This window comes from Ictidomys tridecemlineatus, chromosome 2, assembly GCF_052094955.1.
Source record: "Ictidomys tridecemlineatus isolate mIctTri1 chromosome 2, mIctTri1.hap1, whole genome shotgun sequence".
NCBI classification, from domain to species: Eukaryota; Metazoa; Chordata; class Mammalia; order Rodentia; family Sciuridae; genus Ictidomys; species Ictidomys tridecemlineatus.
In genome coordinates this window covers 107,276,308-107,300,087 of record NC_135478.1, presented here as the reverse complement: position 1 = coordinate 107,300,087, position 23,780 = coordinate 107,276,308, and the positions used below count along the sequence as shown (strand labels likewise).

General features: G+C 47.7%; 1 protein-coding gene across 7 annotated transcripts in view; it reads left to right on the top strand.

Moving 5' to 3' along the window:
- Golga3 (golgin A3) overlaps positions 1 to 23,780 on the top strand; it is a 45,341-nt gene that overhangs the window by 1,624 nt on the left and 19,937 nt on the right. For 2 of the 7 annotated variants that reach the window (XM_021733946.3, XM_021733945.3), the window contains exons 2-10: positions 3,736 to 4,048; positions 6,341 to 6,619; positions 9,424 to 9,536; positions 13,809 to 14,458; positions 14,789 to 14,900; positions 16,537 to 16,843; positions 19,542 to 19,744; positions 21,336 to 21,473; positions 23,346 to 23,507. In XM_021733946.3, the coding sequence (XP_021589621.2) occupies positions 3,844 to 4,048; positions 6,341 to 6,619; positions 9,424 to 9,536; positions 13,809 to 14,458; positions 14,789 to 14,900; positions 16,537 to 16,843; positions 19,542 to 19,744; positions 21,336 to 21,473; positions 23,346 to 23,507 (2,169 nt within the window). In that variant the 5' untranslated portion in view covers positions 3,736 to 3,843. Of the gene's footprint in view, positions 1 to 3,735; positions 4,148 to 6,340; positions 6,620 to 8,464; positions 8,563 to 9,423; positions 9,537 to 13,808; positions 14,459 to 14,788; positions 14,901 to 16,536; positions 16,844 to 19,541; positions 19,745 to 21,335; positions 21,474 to 23,345; positions 23,508 to 23,780 lie in introns of those variants that run through there. The other 5 variants (XM_005336355.5, XM_040292081.2, XM_040292080.2 and 2 more) reach the window with 5 other exon arrangements.

Here is a 23,780-nt window from a genome sequence, read left to right as displayed (position 1 = left end):
CTGTTTATTAAGGGCATGAGACACATACTACCTTATTTTTATTTGGCAAAGTTTTGTATTCATTTCTCTTTTATTGATGAAGAAACAGGCTAAGAGTAGTTTAGAAATCCATCCAAGGAGTTGAGATTTGAGGCATACGTGTCCAGTTTGTAAGTCTGACCTTACATCCCCATTGTAGAGTGACCTGAGGCTCTCCTTTGGTTTTTATTTGCATATATCCTGTTTGTATTTGGCTACTAGTGTGGCCTCAGCCACATTATCTTCTTCAAAAAATTCTGTTTTGTCTTTGGCAATGTTCTGTTTCTAATTCCTGATAGGAACAATTTCAATATGGAGGTTGGAGCTGTTGATAAGTGTATACTGAGTTCATGGACTCTGCTGAACAGGGGAACTGGAAGTTCTGTAGGTGTCTGAATTGATGATTTCCCAGTATGAAGTCCTTTGGCTTCAGGCAGGAATGATCCTGAGTTTTGTGTACCTTCTAAAGTTCTTGGTGCAGCTTTGCTCATTCTGCTGTCTAGGAAACTAGGAATGCAAGTGGTCAAAATGATACTATGGTGGGTCTGGCCTCTTTTTAATTAAAAAAAAAAACCATAAAATGGAGTGCACATTACTAATAACAGCTTCCATGTGACACATCCTTGGCTGTCTACTCCTCCAAGTTGCCCAGAGATTTGCCTTGACTGGCAGTCTGAAGTACTGGGGACCTGAATGACTGCGTCACGCTAACTAGAATTCAAGGGAGACTAATGCTGGACAAAGAGTGCAGTTTATTGCCCTTCAGGGAGAAGGACACTGCCCCAGGTTCTGCACTAGGCACAATCAGGAAATTCTGTCTGATTGGCTGCTGAAGGAGTTGAGTATAGCGTGGGCCATCTTCACAAGTGTCCAGAGTAAGTCTCAGTCTTGGGTTCTGTGCTCTGGAGGTCCATAGCATCCCAGAATCTAAAGGTGTCTTTCTCAGCAAGAAGTCAAAGAAGGGGAGTTGAGGGTGGAATATGTAATGGCTGTGGGCCCAAGCTGTTGTTGCCATGTTTGTTATTACTAATGGAACTTGAACATCCTTTGCTTGTGTTCTTCCTGGACAATGGTAGATGAGGGTACTGTAATTACTTGCTCTAAGGCACATTTTCTTTGGGACTCCTGGCTACCCTCTTTTGCATATTCATCTTTGTAGATAAGTGTGGTCTCCTGAGTCCTGCTCCTCACTAGGAAACGGGGCTTCTCTGGACTGTGCCCCTTGTGTGCTGCTTTTCAGTTTGTAACTCCAGGAGCCATTCTCTGACCCTCATTGGAATGGAGTTCCCAGGTATTTTCAGTATGAATAGGTAAGAGCTTTTCTGTACTTGAAAAGACAGTGTTGATACTCAGACATTCAGATATTTTGTGACTTTGTTTTGGAACCATTAGCTTAGCTGCAGGGTGGAACTTGGCAGAGCCAAAGATTAAGTCAGAGAGGTGTGCTGAGCACTTCTGTGAATGGGGAGTGTATGCAGTAGTGGGGAGGCTGACTTGGAGTGATGAAGTCTGCTTCTAGGGATCTTAGGGTACAGTGGAGTAGATTGAACATGCTGCAGTGTGAGTGCTGTAGTGGGGCCAGGGGAAGTGTGGTGATAGCAGGAAGAGTGGGTGAGATGTTCTGTCTGAGGAGCCAGGAGCAACTTCAGAGGCATTGCCTGAGGTAGACGTGGAAGGATAATGGGGATTTGCATTTATAGCAGAGGGACTGGCTTCTGCAGCCACACTTTTCATCTGACCTGCAGTGCATGTGGGAACTGTGGGAACATACAGTGATTTGGACATTAGCATCTCCACACACGGCAGAGGTAAAGACATTTCAAAGCTACACTTTTGCTAAGAAATTTTGCAAAAGGAACATATCTGCATTGTACTGGTATTCAGTGGTACAGTGGATTTTCCATTTCACAATATTTATTCAGGTATGTCTGTGTATCATTCATCTGTCCTTTAAGTGGCAAACTGAGAGGAAGGGGTCACCTGGGGCATTGTTTGATAAAGTGCCTCACTTGCTTTGAGGTGTCTTCACTGTGTGGGGTCCTGGCTTACCCGACTTACACCAGCTGCATCTGGGATTGTAGCTGTGGATCAGGCTTAGTGGGTGCTCAGTGGTTTTCCATGTTCCATACAAGAACCTATAAAGTGGCGATGTTCAGAGAGGTCTGTGGGATGTATGTGGACAGGCTCCAGGGGTCTGTTCACCACCCACCCAGCTTGTGACCAGGCTCCAGGAGTCTGTTCTCCCCCCACCCAGCTCAGAAGTCTCCAGTGGTGAACAGTGTCTCTGATGGCACAGATCAGAGGGAGGTGAGAACTCACAGCACACGGGATCATGTTTTGGCCAATCTCAGTGACTCCCTTCATTTTTGTGACTCAGACAAGCTTTTGGTTTGACATGTAGATGTTACGTGTGCTGGGCCCTGTCAGTGAGGCAAACTCCCAGAGCCTGTTCTTTACAGTACTTTTGATTAGCTGCACTGGATTTGTAGTTCCTGTTGCTTTCACAGGTTCTTATCAGTAGTGCCTTCTAGTTACAAGCCCCTCAGCTGGTTTCTCATTAATGTTCTGTTTGTTTACGTTGTCGATGGACCTTTATTTTATTTATTTGTATGTGGTGTTGAGAATCGAACCCAGTGCCTCATACATGCTAAGCAAGCGCTTTATCACTGAGCCAAACCCCAGCCCTCTATTCATGTTCTGAACAGCACTGTTACTAATTCATTGTCTCTGGCCCATAGGGTGCAGAGAGGAATAACTGGTCATTAGTTATGAGCAATAGGTCTGCACAGATGGCATTTCAGTACCTAAGCCATGGGTCATGTAAATAGGTGGGTTCTGCCCACCGCCAGGGGTGACTTCTTTCACAGTTGAATAGTGATGGAGGTTGGGTGGAGTCAGATGCTTATTTTGTGTCAGCCTTTTTTTTTTTTAGAACGACCTACTTGAGATTCTTACCTGTAATTTCTATATGGCATTTGTAGGGTAGGAATGAAGGTTATGTAAGTTTTTCTTATCTACAAAACACGTTAAACACATTAAACAAAACATAGAATAATATGAATTTTTTTTTTCCTTAGTGATACTAGGTATTGAACCCAAGAGCACTCTACCACTGAGCTACACCCCCCAGTCTTTCTGATTTTTTATTTTGAGACAGGGTCTTGCTAAGTTGCTGAGGCCTAGAATTTGGGATCCTCCTATCTCAACTTTCTGGGTAGCTGGGTTCATAGGCATGCACCACCGTACCCAGCATAAAACTTATTTTAAAGTAAATAAACGCCAGCATTTCTACAGAATTCTACATGTACTTTATACATTTCTACATATACTTTATCTGTTGATAAGAAAGAATTAATCATAGTATCAGTACACTTCAGAGTTGATAAACAAACTTAGGGTGAAGTTTTGCCCTTAAATTAAGCTTAGGAGGACAGATCAAAAGCCTGAGTTTGTGATCTTGGAAGTTCCCCCAGAACTCTCTTCTGCTAGCCCTGCAGAGACAGGTGCCTTCAGGAAAGAGTTCAGGTGTGACTGAGTTAGCATTTTGTCCTCAAAACCCAGGAATTCTAGGGGCTGAAGAATTGCTTATTGAATGAGTCAGTTTCTACTTGTTGACAGTACAAATACAAAGTGGGAGTCAAATGTTAATTTTGTAATTTTTATTTGAAATCTGTCAAATGAATTTTCATAATATATTTTCTTTTTTCTTCCTATCAGGTATCATGATACTGGTTGGTTTGACTTCAAGCCATTTATGAGACTTCAAATCACCCCCAAAATGGGAAACAGAGTGAGGTCTTTCCCAGGAACTCTGGGCTGTTGCTGATGGTAGAAACCGAATGCACCTCAGGGTCACTTGTAGCCCTCAGTGTCAGCTCAGCCTGGGCCGTCCTGAACATGGACAATATGTTGGCCAAGCAGGACGGGCTCCTGGAGGACAATGCCAACAGTGGCACCTCAGCTTGCCCCGAGGCCCTCCTGCAGCCCCTGGACTTGCTGGCACCACCTGACCAGCTGGACAAAGCTCAGTGTAAGTGGCTTACCCCCATGGCTGGTGCTGTGCCTTGACTATAGTGTGGCCAGCTTGTGTTTGGAGAAGGATGCAAACATTTATTCATCCAGAGTGTGTGTAAGTAATCCAACAAGTGTTGTTTTCAGTTGGCATTAACTTTAAATGAAGCACTGTTTGTATTCAACCACCTGGTTGTGCACCTTTTGATCCTAGTGGCTTCTGTGGGTCTTCACTGATATGTTATTGTTCCATACCTGGAATTCTGCTGTTTTGGTTGATTGATCACTGAAGGTCTCTCTCTCTTTTTCATTTACTTTCCTCCCTCTCTCCCTTCCCACTCTCCTCTCTCGGGGTTGGCAAACTTCTGAGGACGGAGGGCACTCTACTCTGAGTCACATCCCCAGCCCTTTTTACTTTTTATTTTGACACAAGGTATTGCTAAGTTGCTTAGGGCCTCACTCAGTTGCTGAGGCTGCTCTCAAACTTGCAATACTCCTGCCTCAGTGTCTTGAGCCACTGGGATTATAGGTGTGCACCACCATGCCTGACTGGTTGCTAAAATTTTAATAGCTAGAATCCAGAAATGGTTGAGCAGAGATCTAAGAATTCTTTTTTTTTTTTTTAAGAGAGAGAGAGAGAGAATTTTTTAATATTTATTTTTTAGTTTTCGGCAGACACGTCATCTTTGTATGTGGTGCTGAGGATCGAACCCAGGCCGCATGCTTGCCAGGCAAGCGCGCTACTGCTTGAGCCACATCCCCAGCCCAATCTAAGGATTCTTGCATCGCATTTTTACATTAGCTGCTACATGAGAAGTAAAAGGTGAATTATGTACTTTGTTTCCATGTCCCTTCAGTCAGAGGCTGTTGAAGCAGTATGTACCTTTAAAATTCTAGATTTTTACCATGTAAATATATGTAACTTACTAGCAAAAATTGTATTCTAAAATGGTTCCCTTGATTATTGTTCCCTAAGTGTCAGGTGAGGCAGGTAATGGCATTCATACTGAGACAGTGGCTTCTGAGTTGGACAGATGTGGAAACAGCTCTGAGGTCTGCTGCTTATGCAGATTCATGGTACCCATACCACAGGGGCTTGTGAGCATTTGAGGGTGCACAGCATGCCAAGGGGGCTGGAGTGTGGCTTGGTGGTAGAGTGCTTGTCTAGCCTGAGTGAAGCCCTGGGATCCATCCCCACACTTGATGAGCAACCAGTAAATGGTTATGTCTATTTTTGTTGTCTTCATCCTTAATGTTTATCCATAATTTGTCTTGTGTTTAGAAACAATTAAGTCTTAATATTTTTTTATTTTATTTTTTAATAAAGTCTTAGCATTTAATAGACTTGAAATAAAGTCTTAGTATTTATTGGGCTTTTTACTTTTAGACTTTTTAAAAAGTACAGTGTGATGTGTAAAGCTTAATTTGTTATCTAAACAGAAAGTTTAGAGACTCACTCATCATAAAGTGGTATTAACCCAAGTAACGTGAGTGTGAAATGTGGACCCTAGTGGAACTGGTGTGGGGTGTACAACAGACAGTTCTGTGGGGTGTTGGCGGGTCATTGCTTTGCTCCTGTTCTGAGATCCCCATGTGTCCTCTGGAGACAAAGCTGTGAGTGCTGTGTCAGCAGAGACTGACATCTGCAAGTAACAGGCTCCGACTGGCTGACTAGAGCTAGGCATCTCCTGGGTGCATCCTGGTGCATTACTGTGCAGCTCATGGGGCCCAGTAGTGGTTAAGGAGAGGTTGGGGCCTCTGGGCCTCCTTCCTCCTTCTCCTCAGCTGACAAGCTCACAGGTAGGCTTTCACCCAACAGGTGGTCATCAAGCATAGAGCATTTCTTTGCAGAATTGCTCCCATCAGCTTATCTACCTCTTTGCCTTAGATTTCTCATTTTTGAGGATAACATGTGCTTTGAATTGACTTTGGAACCAGCCCTTGAAAATGTGAGCAAGGACACTGCCAGTTAGAATAATTCTCAGCTTTATTTCAAGCTTTTGTTTCTTTTCCTATTTTTGAAAATAGATTCTTATGAGATTTCTCATTATTCTTGTTTAAATGGAAAGGAATTGCCTTAAATTCTGTAGCCATGGTGTGAAGGGTGAGGTTACTTACAGGGGAGGCTGTAATGGAAGCCCATTGTGTGGCTTGCCCCAGGAAGGAGGCATGGGCTGTCTCTTCTCACAGGGCTCAGTTGTAACACATGGAGTTGCTCCTGCTCCTACATAGCTGCCTGTCTGAAATGAGCTGATCTTGCTGCCTATCTGAAATGACCACCATGGTGGTCCAACGTGTTCTCTCTTTTCAGGTACCAGCATTGAGGCTGGCAAAACTTCTGAGGAAAGAGGAAGCCTTGATGGGCCTGGCCAAGGGACCCTCTGTCAGAATGGGCCTGCACCACAGTTCCCAGACCCTCTGCTGCCTCTCACTTCCACGACAAGCCCAGTGGGTCCTGATGCCTCTTCAGGTGTGGCTGGTTTCCATGACAACCTAAGGAAGTCTCAGGGAACTAGTGCTGAGGGCAGTGTTAGAAAAGAAGCTTTGCAATCTCTCAGACTCAGTCTTCCCATGCAAGAAACGCAACTGTGTAAGCATCCGCTCCTCCTGGGCCCTTCCCCACCCTCCAGAGCGGGTGCCTGACTGCTCCTTTGTGGGCAGTGTGCCCTGCCCTATGCCATCTTATTACTGGGGGGTGGAGTGGTGTATTTAATGAATAGCTTCATTTTAAAGACTGAAAATACTGGTGGGTATTGGAACTTCTCTGCTATTTGGTATTAGTGGTGTTTCTAGAGTCCCTGTCAGTCGGCCCAACTCTTGTGTCCTTTATCACCCATGTGGCTAACAAGCAGATGGGGGATCAGTCCTGAGATAGTTCTAATTATACTTGAAAGTATTCTTTTATGCCTTTTTTGTTTGTTTATTTATTTGTGTTTGATACTGGTTATGGAACTCAGCCTTGGGCATGGTAAGCAAATGCTCTACCACTGAGCTACAGACCCTTTTTCATTTTTTATTTTGAGACAGGGTCTCAAGCTGGCCTGGAACTTGCCGTCCTCCTGCCCCAGTCTCCTGAGCAGCTGGGAACAAGCTTGTGGCCACCGCACCTAGCTTTTTTGCATTATTTCCATCAGTATTTACTTTCTGATGGTCTCTGGCATTTCAAAGTTGAACAAGTTCTGCACTGGCAACCTTTGAGCCCTAGAAACCTCAAGACCTTTTCCTTAGCTTTGCATTTTGTGTGTATACATACATCAGATTTTACATGATGAGATTGTGTCCTCAGCTCCCTCATTGTCTTGCACCCCAGGCAAGCCATATTTTTACAAGGTTCTTACGGGCCTCTATAATCATGCTCAGGGCTTGGCTGTTGTGTGTGGTATTGGGAGTGAGTGTTGATCCTGTGTTGCAAGTTTTCCCACTGGGCTTTATTACATGGCATGGTTCCCTACCACCTGGAATCTTTTGGCCCCAGCACAACCAGGTCAGCCCCTGGCCCCTACTGCCTGCAGTCTTCCTGTCCATGGCAACAGTCAGCTTCCTGGCACGCGTGTTTTGGGGCCTTTGACTCTCTGCTCTGTGGGCCATGCCTATGTTTGGTGCTGTCCCACCTGGTCAGATGCCAGGCACTAGGGACCTGTGTCGACCCCTTTTTCCCACATGCCTTCACCATGTGGACACTGTTTTTCTGCTTTTTGTATGTTTGTTTTTGAGACAAAGTCTATACAGTGCCCAGTCTGGCCTCAAACTCCTGGGCTCAAGCAATTCCCTCCATGTCAGCCTTCCAGGTAGCTGGGACTGCAGGTGTACTCTGTCCACATGTGGGTGTGCGTGGTGAGTGATCCGCTTTCCTCGACACAGTCTGAGCATCTTGTTCTGCTGGCTATCCCGGGCAGTCTTTCTTGTGTGTTGTCTCTTCACACCTTGGCCTTTGTCTTCCCAAGTGTTGTGTTTTTTAACATTTAAGTCAAACAATGTCATAAAAATGCTGCATTCCTGATCCTATAGATTTTGGGCTCTGGTCTCAGGTGCCCACATGGCAGCACCTGCCCAGTCTGCACTACCCTGTTGTGGGGCAGTCTCCCACCGTCACCCTGACCTGAAGCGCTGTCTGGGTAGCTTGTCATCTAGCTCTGGTGTTGTTTAATTTACAGCTGTCCCATTTTGCTGATTGATGGCAACTTCTTGGTGGCCAGGAGCCTTAAGTGTGCCACTCAGATGAACTGGCCATCTGGGCCACACAGCCTTGTGAAATGTACTGGAGATCTGTTCAGTGATCAGATCATTAGCAACAGTGGTCAGCTTCTGGTGACCTTAGCACTGCCTCGGTTTTAGGGATTTTTTTTAAAAAAAATTGCTTCCTTAGAATCCAACCATGTCTGAAGAGGGTATAAAAAGTTGTTAAAATACTGCATTTATCTACTTTGGTCAACAGCTGGACCGTCTGGTGGAATTCCACCTGCAGGGCTGCGATGTTAAAGAAGACTAAAGCTCAGGCCCAGTACTGGGGAGAGCAGCCCCAGGTTTGAAGCTGTAATACCTTTGCACTTTTCATTCAACCTTTTAACTACTCAAAGTAGGATGTTTGGGTTTTATTAGTTTGAATTTTGTTTTTGGGTACAAAGTTATTTCCCATTCTGTCCTTGAGCACAACCTCTGGATTGGAGTCTGTCAGGAAGTGAGTTGGCCAGCCCACCTCTGCCGTAAATTCTCCTGGGTCTGCACTGGCAGTGCCCTGGAACCAGACTGCTCAGTCCTTTCTGTCCTTCAGGGAATAGTGCACGGGTCCTGCTGGCTTATTTAATTTTGCAAAGCCCTATAAGATGGCTCGTTTCTGTAGGAAATGAAACAAGCTGTGGATCAGTTGTATCCCCAGGTGTGAGTGCATGGGGGAAAGTGTTCTATGTCATGATCCCATGGTGGCTCCTTGTATTGGTTGTTCCTGAGTATAGCCCCATTGTGACTGCATTTGGGTCATGTTCTACCCACAACATCCCCAGGGGGTGAACGCCTTTAGCAGCTCCAGAGCAGAGTCCTGGCCCATACCAGCAGAGGGTCTTGAGCCTGTGCACACCCAGCTCTGGAGCCAGCTTTAAGTTCACCCCTTTATGTTACTAGAAGGCACTTGTCTCCTGTCTCTGGTTTTACCAGGCAGACGCCTGTCTTGAGGAGCAGCAGTGACCAGCTCTTTGGTGTGTCTCCTATAGGATGGACCCTCTCTGTGGTCAGTGGGCCAAAACTTATAGTTTTCTCTCAGTCTAGAAATTAGATGGCTGTGCATTTTTTAGAAGCAAAATATTGGCAATTAAACACAAAACAGCCACATTCTGGTTGCCAACTTGTTCTCTGTGCCCTGCTCCCTTATGTGCCTCTTAATGGACATTTTCCCTGAAGGCTCCACAATGTCGTCACTCCCACTGGAGGAAGAGGAGCAGGTCCGACTTCAGGCCCGGAAGCAGCTGGAGGAGCAGCTCAGACAATACCGAGTAAAGCGCCAGCAGGAAAGGGTGAGTCTTCTCCTGAGCCAGCTCAGAAAAGCTCTGCACGTAGCTGGGCATGGCAGTGCACGCCTGTCATCCCAGCAACTCTGGAGGCCGAGGCAGGAGGATCGCAAGTTTGAGGCCAGCTTCAGCAATTTAGCAAGGCCATAAGCATCTTAGCAAGACCCTGTCTCAAAAAATAAAAGGGGCTAGGGATGTGGCTCAGTGGCTAAGTGCCCCTGGGTAAATCCCTGGTACAAAAAAAAAAAAAAAAAAAAGCTCTGTGTGTGTCGGGTGTGCACACCTGTTAATCCCAGCGACTCAGGAAACTGAGGCAGGAGAATTGCAAGTTCAAGGCTAGCCTGGGCAACTTGGTGAGACTGTATAAAAATGAAAAACTAAAAAGATCTTTGGATGTGGCTCAGTGTATAGCACTCCTGGGTTTAGTCCCTGGTACCAAAAAAGAAAGAAGGAAAGCAAGCTGGCCCATGCTGTATGAGGTGAGCTGTCAGCATTGGCTCCGGCATGCAGATGGGTGGGGCTCTCGTAGCTGCGGCTGTGCATGCATCCCCTTGGGAGACTCCAGCAGGGTCAGGTCAGGCCCATCTGGTCCTGCTGCCTTTGGGAGGAGTGCATTTTATTCCTGCATCTGAAAACCAGAGAAGCTGAGCTTGTACCTTTGCTCTCAGACCTGAGCCACCAGGCTTAGGTCTCCATTTACTTCATGAGTGACAATCCCAGTGAACTCTACTGCTGTACATGGTTGTGCCTTCTGCAGGCCAGGCACAGAGTTTCTGCTAGAATCACCTAAAGCGGTCTCCTGAAGCCCGTCGCTTGGCTCTAGGCAAGGTTCTATGAGTGCTCCATTTTTAGTTCTTCAACTTTTTTGTGGGGTTAAAAAGTTTAAAATGAAGTTATTTAAGATTTAAAATAAACTAAGTTAAAAATTCATTCAGTGAGATTTTGTAAAAACAGTCTCCATCGGGTTAGCATTGTTCTCCTAGAAGAAAGTTCTATTTTCAAGGTGCTTCTGCTCTGCAGGGCATGGGGGCTCTGCATAGCCAGGCCTGTCTCTAGGGTGCTCTGCCAGGAGCAGTCACAGTGCAGGACAGCATCAGTGACTGCTACATGCTGGTGTTGTGATAGTTCCCTGTTGCACATGGGCCGGTGAAGAGGTGACTTTCAGGAGGAGAAACAGACTGAGTTAAGGACCTTGCTGGAAGTCACTCAGCAGTGACGTGGAACTCCTGTGAGGAGTGCCTCCCCGAGCCTGTATGGAAGTTCCAGACCTGCCCGAATCTTCTGACATTAATTGATGAATGTGTCAGTAGTAGTGTAACACTCCAAATGTGAAAGTTTAGGACTAGTCCTCATCTTAAAAAATTAGGTATCCAAATAACAGCTAAAAAAGTTGCATATAATCATGTAACAGGGGAGTGCTTCCTTAGTCTTGGACCTTGAGACTAGCTCACCATGTCAGGTCTGACATCAAGTCCACACTCCCAATCTCCCACTTGCTCAAGGAGGGCAGATTGGAAGAGGCCATGCTTCCTGCCTTAGCCCCTCTTATTTAGTTGTCCCCACATCCTGGTGTGGGAGCCGGAGTCAGGGTAATGTGGTGCTCTGGGTCAGCCGCCCCATTATCCCCACCGGATCAAGGCCACGTGAGCATGGTGCTGTGCTTCCTGCTAGTTCATAGAGTAAGAGGTTCCCTTTGAGACTGAGGTTAGTTCAGAGTGTGAAGTCACAGTAATGGGTCCCCGTGAAGACTCCTAGGGTCATGTCAGGTAGAGTTGAGAGCGCCAAGTGAGCGAGCAGCAAGGGACTGGACCAGGAGTGTAGACTGTGCAGCCTGAGCAGTGCCTCAGGAGTCCTGCCAGGTGTGGTGTGGCCAGGGCACACTGCCAGGTCTGTAGGACCCGGGCGTGCATGCTCTCATCTACAGACAGCTGAGAGCGACCCTTCCATGTAAAATCTGCCAGCATTTAATCAGTTTCTAGATTTGGACTGTAGTGTTTTATATCTTGGTGTATCTTGGTAAATCTTTTTTCTGGAGAGGGGCTACTGGGGATTGAACTCGGGCATTCGACCACTGAGCCGCATCCGCAGCCCTATTTTGTCTTTTATTTAGAGACAGGGTCTCACTGAGTTGCTTAGCACCTCACCATTGCTGAGGCTGGCTTTGAACTCTGGATCCTCCTGCCTCCACCTCCCAAGCCACTGGAATTACAGGTGAGAGCCATTGTGCCTGGCTCTGTTGATAATTCCTTGACTATAAAATTATGGTAAAAGGTTTGGTGTATTTGTTTTGATATTTATTGCCCTCCACGTAAGCTGAACTAGTTTACGCTCTGGTTTGCAGTGTGTAAAATTTGTCAGTTTTCTTACCCTTGGCAGCTTTGGAAACAAAAATTGAATGTTGAATTTTTCTCTCCTGGTGGTTCTTAACACTGTCATCCTGTGTATGGGCTTTTGGTTCTTTTTATGGGTGTCTTTACTGTGTAGCTGCTGTGTATGCCAGGAAATGATCGCTTCTTGGTGTATGTTGAAAGGATTTTTCCCTAGCTTTCATGTCTTTTGACTTCTAGCAACTTTTTTTTAAGGTTATCTTTGAGTAAGCATGATGATGAAGTTCTTTTTTTTTTTTTATCTATTAAGTTTTTTTTAGTTGTCAGTGTACCTTTATTGTATTTACATGTAGTGCTGAGAATTGAACCCAGCGCCTCACACATGCTAGGCAAGTGCTCTACCACTAAGCCCCAACCCCAGCCCAATATATATATATATATTTTTTTAATTTGACTGAAAAGCCATTTTAAATATTCATTGTCAAAATCTGTCTATTCTTATTTCTTTTGGGGTCTGTGTCATATTTCTAGAAGCTCTCCCTACTGGGAGAACATAAATACATTTTATATTCCAATGCTTTCTTCTTATACTTTTAAAATGTACTTTTTTGCAGTACTGGGGATCAAACCCATGCCTCACCCATGCTAGACAAGTGCTCTGTCACTGAGGCACATCTCAGCCCAAGAATATGTTCTCAGTATTTGAATCTAACCCATCTGGGATCTCTGGGCATAGAGGAAGAGGACAGAATTGAGACGCCTCGGGTATAGCCAGTCGGTCACACGCGCCGGCTGCTGCCCTGCACGTCACACCTGTCAGGCTGGTGCTGGGCCTGCACCCTGTCTCACTGGCCTGTCTGCTGCTGTCAAGTTCTGTGGCCCCATGGCCCTTGTCCACATCTGTACATTGCCCACCCCTGCCCTTCTTGTTCTTGTCCAGCTGCATCCCAGCATCCCAGGCTCTTCCTGCAGAGTAACAGGGTTGGACATTTCTCTGTGGGAGGAAGTTAGGTCAACATGGCAGGAACACTTCATGCCTCACTCAGGGCCAGTTGAAAGCTGGCAATACAGTAATACTAGAAGTGAAGGGGACATTGACATAGGAGAAGCCCTGCTGGTGTTTGCAGATGTCAGTGACTGTGATGACTTCTTAGAAAACATGAGAGTCAACTGAAAACAATTGTTTGATCATATTTGGGTTTAGAAATTGTCTGTGTGTTAATACAAATATAAAAATCAGCAGTTACTCTGCCATAATCAGTTATACAACCAGTGGGAAAAATAACAGAAATGACGAAAGAGAATTAAAGAAAAATGATATTGAGAATTAAAGAAAAGTACCATGTATAACACAAATGATAAACATGAATCAGAGAGTTCAAGATCTAGATGAGAACTCCACATGACTTCTGTGTTGAAGGAATGTCAGATGTGAATCCAGGGGATAGCTCTAATTCAACAGGACTTTAGGTGTGTGTTTGGGAGGGTGTTGGGGGTTGAACCCAAGGTGCGTGTCATAAAAATGTACACAGCCATTTTTAATTGCCCAGGCTGTGCTCCTCCTACCTCAACCTCCAGAGTTGCTGGGATTATAGGTGTGTGCCACCCTGCCAAGCTAGGACTAATTTTTTCTTAACCTTGAAAATGTTATGTGTATTAGGAAGAAGGAAGCACAGTATTGGAGGGAAATCTTATCAAGGAAGCACAATGGGGAGGAGCCTGCTCGGGAGCGTGAGCCCTTGGCCTCTGGTTGCTCAGACTGGTCATGGAGCACCACCCTGAAGCAGTGCACACCTGAGGACTAGTAGGCTGGCCACACCTGCACAGCAGGTGCTTGGCAGATGCTGGTCATCAGTCAGGGGGATGCCAGTATGTGCAGGTTTTTGGGTGACAGTTTTAGGATGTTACTTTCTGATTCTAAACATGTTTTTGTACTTTTGTTTCCTTTCAGTCTAGTCAACCTGCAACAAAAATGAGACTTTTTAGCACACTGGATCCTGAGCTCATGTTAAACCCTGAACACTTGCCAAGGGCCAGTCCCGTGGCTCTGACCACAGAGTACTCCTTCCTGCGCACGAGTGTCCCTCGGGGGCCCAAGGTGGGCAGCTTAGGGCTGCTAGCACATCCTAAGGAGAAAAAAAGTTCCAAATTAAGCAAAATTCGGTCCCTGGCTGATTATAGGACTGAAGGTTCAGGTGATGCTGGTGGCCCTGGTCCCACTGCTGATTCTGTCAGGGGCTCCCTGAAGCAGAGCAGAAGTAGCACCTCCATTGTTTCTGAGGTCAGTCTGTCTCCTGATGCTGACGGCCGCCTGGAGAATGCCTCGCTGACTGGGGACAGTGTGTCTGAGGCTGATGGAAATGACAGCGACAGCTCCTCACACAGCAGCCTCTCCATCCGTGGGACTGGTGGCGTTCCAGGGAGCATGGCAGGCACCCAGGGAGCTGCCTATGTGATCGGTGGCCAGGAGATTGCTGCAGAGGCCCTGGGCCAGTTCCCCTCAATCAAGGATGTGCTCCAGGCGGCAGCAGCTGCGCACCAAGACCAGGGGCAGGAAGTCAGTGGGGAGGCACGAAGCCGCAGAGACAGCGTCTGTAGCAGGTGGGCAGCAGCATGGCCCTGGCACTGCACTCTGGGGCAGGCCCCATAGTGTTTCCTTTCTAAGGCCATTTCCAGTCTTCACCTGACATTGCATTCACACACAGGTGTGTTGCTCAATGAGCAGTAGAATTAGGTCTCATCAGTGACCCTCTGCAGCCAGGAAGACCTATGGCTAAGACTGCATGGGTGTCCCTGGAGAGGCCTACAGTGGAGGCCACACAGTCTGAGCTCTGCTCACTGTGGGAGAAGGAAGCAGGGGTGTGGGATTTTGAGAACGTGGGGAAAGGTGAAGGAGAAGTAACCACTGGCCTGTTCTCTGTTGCTCCCCAGCATGTCCATGGACAGCTCACTTATGGAGACACAGGATGAAATGTTGCAGGTTCTTAAAGAGAAAACGAGACTTGAAGGACAGCTGGAGGCTTTATCCCTAGAAGCTACTCAGGTGAGTGATGTCAGGTTGGTGTGTCTTCAGGAGTGGGCCACAGCTCCTTTGTCTCATTTGTCCCCTTGATGTGTTAGCCCTCTTGCTATTTGTGTTAGTCCCTTCCCTCTGCCTCCCTGCATCACCTTTGGGACTTGCCCAGAATGATTCCTAGATGTAGGTACCTCACAGTCCATAACAGTTTAATTCTTTAGGCAGTTGAGCCTTTTTCTGAAATAGAGAGGTTTTCATCTTCCTTCCTTTTTTTTGCAGTGGGTTCTACTTTGTTCAACGTTAATTTTGCTGTATCTGGTTAGTCTTTGCCTGAAGGTGCTTTTCCCTCCCTTAACTTTGAGCCTTTGTTTTTGATGTATGGGGTGTAGTAGAGAAGAGCTAGGTGGTTGTCTTTAGCTTAGTGGAATTCAGCCATGGCACTCAACTTGAGAGAGGAAACACCTCTGGGGTCCAGAGCCCATTTCCTGCTCGTGCTGCAGGGTGGAGGGCAGCAGGACAGCACCACGCCAGGTGCACATGGAGAAGTCAGCTCACCTAGCTGGCCACTGGGGCTTCATGGTTCGACAGGGTCCTCAGTCACAGCAGCCATGTGGAGGCACGTGGAGCTGTCCGTGGAGAGATGGTCTCAGGTTTCGTAGGTGGCTCTGGTGTATGTCCTTGTGCTTCATGCACTGCTTCAGAGTGCAGCCGTCCAACCCCGCGTAGGTCCTTGTCCTCCATGTATGCCATCTCTGCAGTCAGGAGCTTCATCACACTTTTTTCTTCTCCTGGGATGGCGCATTTGTGCTTTGGTATGTCAAAGCCAAATTGTTTCAGTTTGTATGGTGATACTCTAGCACCTCTGCGGATGCCAGCTATCCTTGTTCTGCACCCTATAGAGCTCACTCAGCGGGGTTTCTCTGGGTGTTTTTGGACTGTTGGCAGTGTGGTTTACCCTCGTGCATGAGTTTTGGACTCCCTCAGATACCTTTAGATAGATCTGGGGATGAGCAGGAGATGCTGGTGGCAGGGTGGGGCATGTGCCCCAGCTTGCTTGCTTGTTTTATCATGGGGGTGCTAGTGTTAGAACCTGTGGCCCTCGACATACTACGTGAACAGTTGGCCACAGAGCCACCCTCAGCCCTCACTTGTCGTGTTGTTGGGGCTGTTCTCAACAGCTGCTGGGGCCAACCCTCTTGCCCTGCTCTGTCCAGTGTCACTCCAGGCTGGGGCCCTGGGGGCCTCCCTCATAGCAGCAGCCTTTCCCTGCAGATATGTGTGCCCATTTGCCCTGGATCTGAGCCAGACTGCCTTTGCCTGGGGAATCCCTGTTCCTGTCTGGTGTTCTCACTGTGCAACTATGTATGGTTTGGGAACAAATGTGCTTTCCAGTGTCTTTAACAGGGAATAGATGCTCCCACAGCTCTACCTGAGTGCTGCCCTCTTAGACTGCTCACTCCCCCTCCTGTCTCCTGGGATTTTTTGGAAAATTCTCTTCTTTTGGGATAACACAGTCATAGTGGAGTGACTAGGTGGCTGGGGATCTAGGATTTCAGAGTAAAACTCACCTTTCTGTCTCACTGGTCATTCCAACAGTCTTGATAATACTCTGGATGGAAGTGAGTCATTTTTCTGAAGCTGTTGTGGTTGGGGGTCTTTTCAGGCACTTCAGGAGAAGGCTGAGCTGCAGGCCCAGCTGGCGGCCTTGCACACAAGGCTGCAGGCACAGGTGGAGCAGACCCACAGCAGCCAGCAGAGGCAGGACTCCCTCAGCTCCGAGGTGGACACTCTGAAACAATCTTGCTGGGACTTGGAGCGAGCCATGACTGACCTGCAGAACATGCTAGAGGCCAAAAATGCCAGCCTGGCGTCCTCAAACCATGACCTGCAGGTAGCAGAGGAGCAGTACCAGAGGTTGATGGCCAAGGTGGAGGACATGCAGAGGAACATGCTCAGCAAGGACAACACAGGTGAGCATATGGCACCCTACTCCCGCCTCTGCCCACTGTGGCCTGGTTGTGGCTGTGGGATGGGTTAGCTTAGAGTTGATGCCTGGGGTATTGATTTTTGCATAAACTCGGGATTCTCTTCATTTTTGTGTGAGCATCCAGGGGGATAGGTTAGATCTCAGAAATTGAATTTGAACCCTTGACGGTCAGGAGTAGTCATTCCACTCGTTGCCTCTGGTGCCTCGTGAGTCCAGTATGGTGGGGGAGGAGCACAGCCTGCTTGTCTTCCACTCACTCTACATGCCTAGGCCTGGATTGCTGGTTGGTCATCCTCCTCCCATTGTGAAGTTCAGCATTTTAGTTTGTGGGCTTACTAGAGAAAGCCAAGGAACTGCTCTAAGTGGTCACACACAGGTAGCCCCTGCCCTTGGTCCCCTCCATTTGGGTACTGAGAAGACTGGTCTGCTCACACCATGTTGTGTGACCAGGATGGGAAAGAGAGTGAGGCAGAGTGGGAAACTGAAGACCAGAGCATTAGGGACACAGAAGGCCGCAGGCTGCTCACCTACAGCTCTTGTCCAGAATTGTGAGGTCTCAAGGTGGGGCTGTGAGGCTAGACACCATCTCCTGACCCGAAGGAGAATCTCGTGCATTGTTGTCCACAGAGAGGGCTTGCTGAGCCACAAGGTGCTCTTTTGATTGCTGTTAATTTTTCAACTGTTCAGCATTATTGATACTCAACCCCTTAAGAAAACTAAAATCCGTGTGGCCTGGGTTCGATCCTCAGCACCACATACCAACAAAGATGTTGTGTCTGCCGAGAACTAAAAAAAAAAATAAATATTAAAAATATTCTCTCTCTCTCTCTCGAAAAAGAAAAAGAAACTAAAATCCAAAAATTCCTGAATACCAAGATAGCTTTATACCTCTTGGGGTTTGGGGCCTCACTGGACAGTACTTCTGGGGCAGCAGACACCTAAGCATGGGTGAGTGGCTCAGTCCTGGTCAGCAGCCCTGCTGAAGGTCCTGCCTGAACTACAGGCTTCCCTGCTATGTGTGTTGTGGTTACAGAGTGAGGCAGGTCCTTCTGTGGCCTAAGGACCACACCACTCTGAACTCTGAAGCACTGCACATGGACTCATGGGCCCTCTTAAACAATCCTGTTCATCTTTCTTTAGAAGTTTAGGGGAAAATATCTTTAGAATGACTAATGCTTTCTTTTTTTTCTTTTATAGTTTTAGATGGACACAATACCTTTATTTAATTTGTTTATTTTTATGTGGTGCTGATGATCAAACCCAGTGTGCATGCTAGGCAAGCGCTCTGCTACTGAGCTACAGTCCCAGCCCCATGACTAATGCTTTCTTGAATTTGAAGTGTAATTTAATTTTAAAATATGTGGCTTTTTTATTTTTTTAAATACTGGAATTGAACCCAGGAACACTTAACCACTGAGCTATACCCCTAGCCCTTTTTTTACTTTAAGACAGGGTCTCACTAAGTTTCTGAGGCTGACCTCAACTTGCAGTCCTCCTTCCTCAGCCTCCTGAGTCAGTAGGATTACAGGTGTGCACCATTGCACCCAGCCTGACTTATTTTATTGGTATTGGGATTTGAGTTGATATGGCTTCTGTCTCCCCTCCTCACCCTCGCCCTCCTTCCACCTTCCCTTGCTAGTATTGAGTTGGCCATACGTGTAAACCAGCAGATGCTGGTGTAGAACCAGCCATATGTTGCCCTTGCCAATGTGTATGGCTGGTAGACTCCACAGGTGGTTCTGAGATGATAGCCATGGTGTCCACAACAGTTTCATGGACGCAGTTGATTCTCAGCAGCACTCACAGATGCTGTGACTTACAGTGTGACTTTAAGTAAACTTGCATTTATAATCCCCAAATCAGGGCTCAGGGCACTTCTGTGCTCATTCACTCTAAATATGAGAGTGGAAGATTTTATTTATGTATGTATGTATGTATGTATTTATTTATTTATTTATTTATTTGGTACTGGAGCTTGAACCCAGGGGTGCTTCACCACTGAGCAACACCCCCCGGCCCTTTTATTTTTTATTTTGAGACAGGGTCTTACCAAGTTGCTGAAGCTAGTCTTGAACTTGTGACCCTCTAGGCAGGATATTTGAGATTCCAGATGCACGCACTCCCAGCTGAGGCATTAGGAGTGACATTGCACTCTCTTGCTTTCCCTGAGACTTGCCCTCAGCTCAGACTATGAATAGGTGTTCCCTCTGTGGTCTGTTTGGTATCCGTTGTGCATTCTGTTCTTTTTGCAGGTTGGTTTTGGCCCACACACTGTGTTTTTAAGTGTGAGGAGGCCAAACTACTTCATGAAGACACATTAACTAGAGATATTTTTTTGAAGCCTGTTGGCTAGTGGATAGAGCAGCTGGCTTTGAGCCAGCTGTTCATGAGTAAACAGATATTAAAGAGGTGTCTTTAAATAAAATCACATGTAAATGAAGTTTTATGTTGGTGGGGTGATGAAAATGTGAATGAGGCTTAGAGGAACATAGCCTTGTGTCCCCAGGAACAATGACAATGCTATATTTATGGGAACCTTACAAACATAACCACTGAGGTGGCAGCATCACCTGTACGTCTTACTCGATGTGGAGCTTGACTGTGTGTCAAGTGTCTGTGGAGAGGCAAGGCTCCTGGGATACCAGGTTGCCAGCTGAACGCGACTGACTGTTCCCTTCCAGTGCACGACCTCCGACAGCAGATGGTGGCCCTGCAGAGCCAGCTGCAGCAGGTACAGCTAGAGCGCACGACCTTGACCAGCAAGCTGCAGGCCTCCCAGGCAGAAATTGCATCTCTGCAGCATGCTCGGCAGTGGTACCAGCAGCAGCTTGCCCTGGCTCAGGAGGCCCGGGTCAGGCTGCAGGGCGAGGTGGCCCACATTCAGGTACGGCCCTAGGACTCCCTTCAGAGAGAAGGCATGTGGTGGGAAGGCATACTTCCTGACTCCTTGTGGAAGGACACTTCTGCCAAATCATGGGTGTATATTACAGTCTACTCACCACTAGGAGAACCCACACCCTCTCCTCTGCAGGTGCCTTCCAGCTGCTCTTTGGATTTGCTTCTAAAGTGCCTACTTTGGGAAATCTTCAGCCAGTCTCTTCCCACCTCCTTGGCCTTCACCTTTGTGTCTGTGGGGTCTCGGACTCTCTCTCCCTGGCTGCTCTGTAGAGTCCCCTCCCTCACCTTCTCCATCAGGCACTAAATGTGGCATGTGCTCCTTCCCTGCTGGAGCCTCACCTTTTTCTGGCTGCTTGAACTCAGAGATGTAGAGTCATCAGACCGCCTTGGAGGACACTCTCCTCTTTCCTCTTCATTTGTTAATGGATGTAGACTGTTAGCTGTTGGTTCTTGTATGTGGGAGTCTGTGCTGACCCACATGTCTTCGGGACCCAGGCAGCACTGGTGCGGTGCTTCAGCGTGAGGCCTGGCCTGTGGCCTGTGGAAGCCTTTCTCTTGGTATAGTTTTGGTTCTGGGGTTTGAACCCAGGGGTGCTCTACCACTGAGCCACATCCTCAGCCCTTTTATTTTTTATTTTGAGATAGGGTCTCATTAAGTTGCTGAGGCTGGCCTTGAACTTGTGATCCTCAGCCTCTAGAGTCCAACTAGTTAGAAAATTTAATGTACTGTCCAGGCTACTGTACATGTATGAGGCTGGACTATTTAAAGCCACATTAAGGTATAAATAATTGAGAGGCACTCTGGAAGATGAAAGTAGAGGAGTGGAGGTAAGTGGCAGTCCTCCCTGCCTGCCTTGTGCCTCTGGTGCAGGTCCAGTGTTCTGAGTTAGGTTTCAGACTGCTTCTGAGCTTCCCCTTCTGTTCTGATAGAGGATGTAGGTCAGGCTCTCTGCTTCCATTATCTTGAAGCAGCCCCAGCAGATGTTTCCCTCCCTTGCTCCAGCAGCTTTTCTCAAGCCCTGCAGCCCACTGCTCTGTCACACCTTACATCTTGTGGTCCAGGAAGGCCTACTGGGGATAGTTGTGGCATGGGGAGGACCAGCCACAGCCCTGTGCCCTTACCTTTATTCAGCTCTGGCTTCCCTTTGCTCCTCTCCCCTGAGGATCCTGGCACCAGGCTGCATGAGATGGTCAGCTGAGGTAGCATGACTATCCGTGATGCCTGTATGGGTTCAGCTGGGCTTGGTCAGTTCAGATGAGCTGCTTACTGGGGTTCAGGTGCCCTTGGTAGGAATGCCTGTGTAGGTCCACCACACTGCACAGTCTTAGTTTGATGACCTGGCTCTGGGTGGCCTGCTTCCCCTATTTGGCCCACAGGATCCATAGCTTAGCCCAACGTTTGAGGTGGGATAACTTGTGGTGGACACTGGGAGCAGAAGCAAGGCATGCGGGAGCTATCTGGGCATGTTGTGAGTGCAGCGAGGGACCATTGGTGGGCAGAGCCTTGCTTAGGTGGCTTGGGATCTGCTCTTGGGGCAGGAAACTGAGCATCTGCTGCCTCGGTTCTCTCTGTGAAGGTCGGACAGATGACGCAGGCTGGTCTGCTGGAGCACCTGAAGCTGGAGAATGTGTCCCTGTCCCACCAGTTGACAGAAACACAGCACAGGTCCATGAAGGAGAAGGAGCGCATAGCTGTCCAGTTGCAGAGCATCGAGGTGAGGGTGCCACTGGCTGCCAGTTTCCGCCTGGCTTTGGATCACGCTGGGAAGTGTGAGAGGCACACATGTACATGTTTGAACCCACATTGCATGACGCCAGCTTGAGGTGTACATGTGTGTGTGTTGGTACCCACAATGCAGACTTCAGGATGTACACGTGTGTGTAGATGGCTGCAGTACCTGGATGTGGAGAGTATTTAAGAGCATTTTGAAACATTGTTTTGAGCAGTCTGCAGTGACAGCTGTGCAAATTTGGGGACCCCACCCCTCCTGGCCCACAGGTCAGCAGTACCTTGGAGTCCTTTTCCTCCAGTCCCCAGCCATGGATCCTTGTCACCTGGGAATAGAGCTAGGCCCAGAGTCGCTGTGGGGACAGTGTTTCAAAGCCAGGTGCTGATAGGTGTTTTCACCTGCTGTACCCGTACGGCTGTGCCACCCTCCACTATCCTCCCTAGGCACAGGAAACACACTGGCTGGGGCCTTGACCAGATTCCCTACCTGTGAGAATCTGGGTGGTTTTTAATTTCTGTTAGTCTAGTTTCCTTTGTATAAATCAGGTAGTAACACCTACTCAATTTCCTTGTTAGCAAACCTGTAGCAGAGAACAGTGTGAGCCATCTGGTCATTTTGTGCTGAAAATGCCACCAGGCTGCCTGTCCTGACCCTTTGTGGTCGCGCAGGAAGCAGCTCCTGTGGGTCGTCTGGCTTCTCATCTTCTCATTATTCTGCACCTACTCTTTTCCCTGTGGACCACATAGCCATTCAACTTGGATGATGGAAGAGAGTCTGTTGAGTCAGCCATAGTGATTAAGGGCTCAGTGTAAAAGAGCCAAAACATTTCGAGTTGTGAATTGATGTCTTTTTTCTTAACAGTTGTGCCAGGAACCAGATCTGGTTGGTCAGTCTGAATGTGAGGAATGCCATGCTTGGGGTACAGTCCCTACTGTCTCCCTGTGTTCCTAAGTGGTGCTGGGTCAGGCAGCAGTCTTGTCCAAGAGAACATCCTGTGAGGCACTATAGAGGAGAGGGTGCCACCCACCTGTCCTCGCGAGAGCAGTGGCTGGGAGGCTCACCCAGCACTTGATCCCATTTCTTCTTTTTCTGTTTTTGAGATGGGGTCTTGCTGACTTGCTCAGGCTGATCCTGAAGTCCTAGGCTCAAACCATTCTCCTCCCTCAGTCTCCTGAGTAACTGGGACTATAGGTGCTGCCACCACAACCAGCTTGATCCCACTTCTTTTTTTATTTGATGCCAGGGATCAAACCCAGGGGTACTTAACTACTGAGCTGCATCTTCAAGCTCCCTTTTGTAAAAATTATTTTTGTATCTATTCTTAGGTGTTGATGGACCTTTATGTTATTCACATACTTATATGCAGTGCTGAGAATCGAACCCAGTGCCTCACACATGCTAGCCGAACAACTCTATCACTGAGCCACATCCCCAGCCCTTTTTTAAATATTTTATTTTGAGATGGGGTTTCGCCAAGTTCCTTAGGGCCTCGCCAAGTTCCTTAGGGCCTCACTAAGTTGCTAAGCCTGGCTTTGAACTTGCCATCCTCTGGCCTCTTCCTGCGGATCACAGGGCTATGCCACCACGCCCAGCTCTGAATCTAGTTCTTAAAACTGGGTTGTTTGCCTGCTTCTCTCAGGTTGGTCTGGGCCAACTGGGAAAGGAGCTTCATGCCTCATGGGAAGGGCCAGTGTGTTAACCTCTTAAGACTCCTGGAGCAGTTGAGACAGGATGGAGGTGTGATTGATGGGCCTTTCATGGGGGAAGTGGGTTTTCCTGTGTAGTGTAGGGCTTCCAGTCCACTGTTGATGACCAGGTTTTCCTGCTCTCTAAAAAGCATTTGTTTCCTGGGTCCAGGCCGACATGTTGGATCAGGAAGCAGCCTTTGTGCAGATTCGGGAGGCAAAAACGATGGTGGAAGAAGACCTGCAGAGGAGGCTGGAGGAGTTTGAAGGCGAGCGGGAGCAGCTACAGAAGGTGGCGGATGCAGCAGCCTCTCTGGAGCAGCAGCTGGAGCAGGCAAGTTGTGGCTACCATCCTGGGCCCCAGGCCTACAGAGCCTTGCTCAGACTCGTGAGCACGTCCAGCTGCACATAGTGGCTGTGGGTGGCACTGACAGCACAGGTCTACATTGGGTTGTCTGTTGAGTGTGTGTCACCAGACCATTGCCGCTGCCTGCGCACCGTGTTTGGGCTCTACTTCTGTTCATGTTCTTCAATAGAATTTTCCATAGAAAGGACCCTGCAAGGAGATCACCAGAATTATTTGAGTCCTTACAGGGCAGAGGTGTAC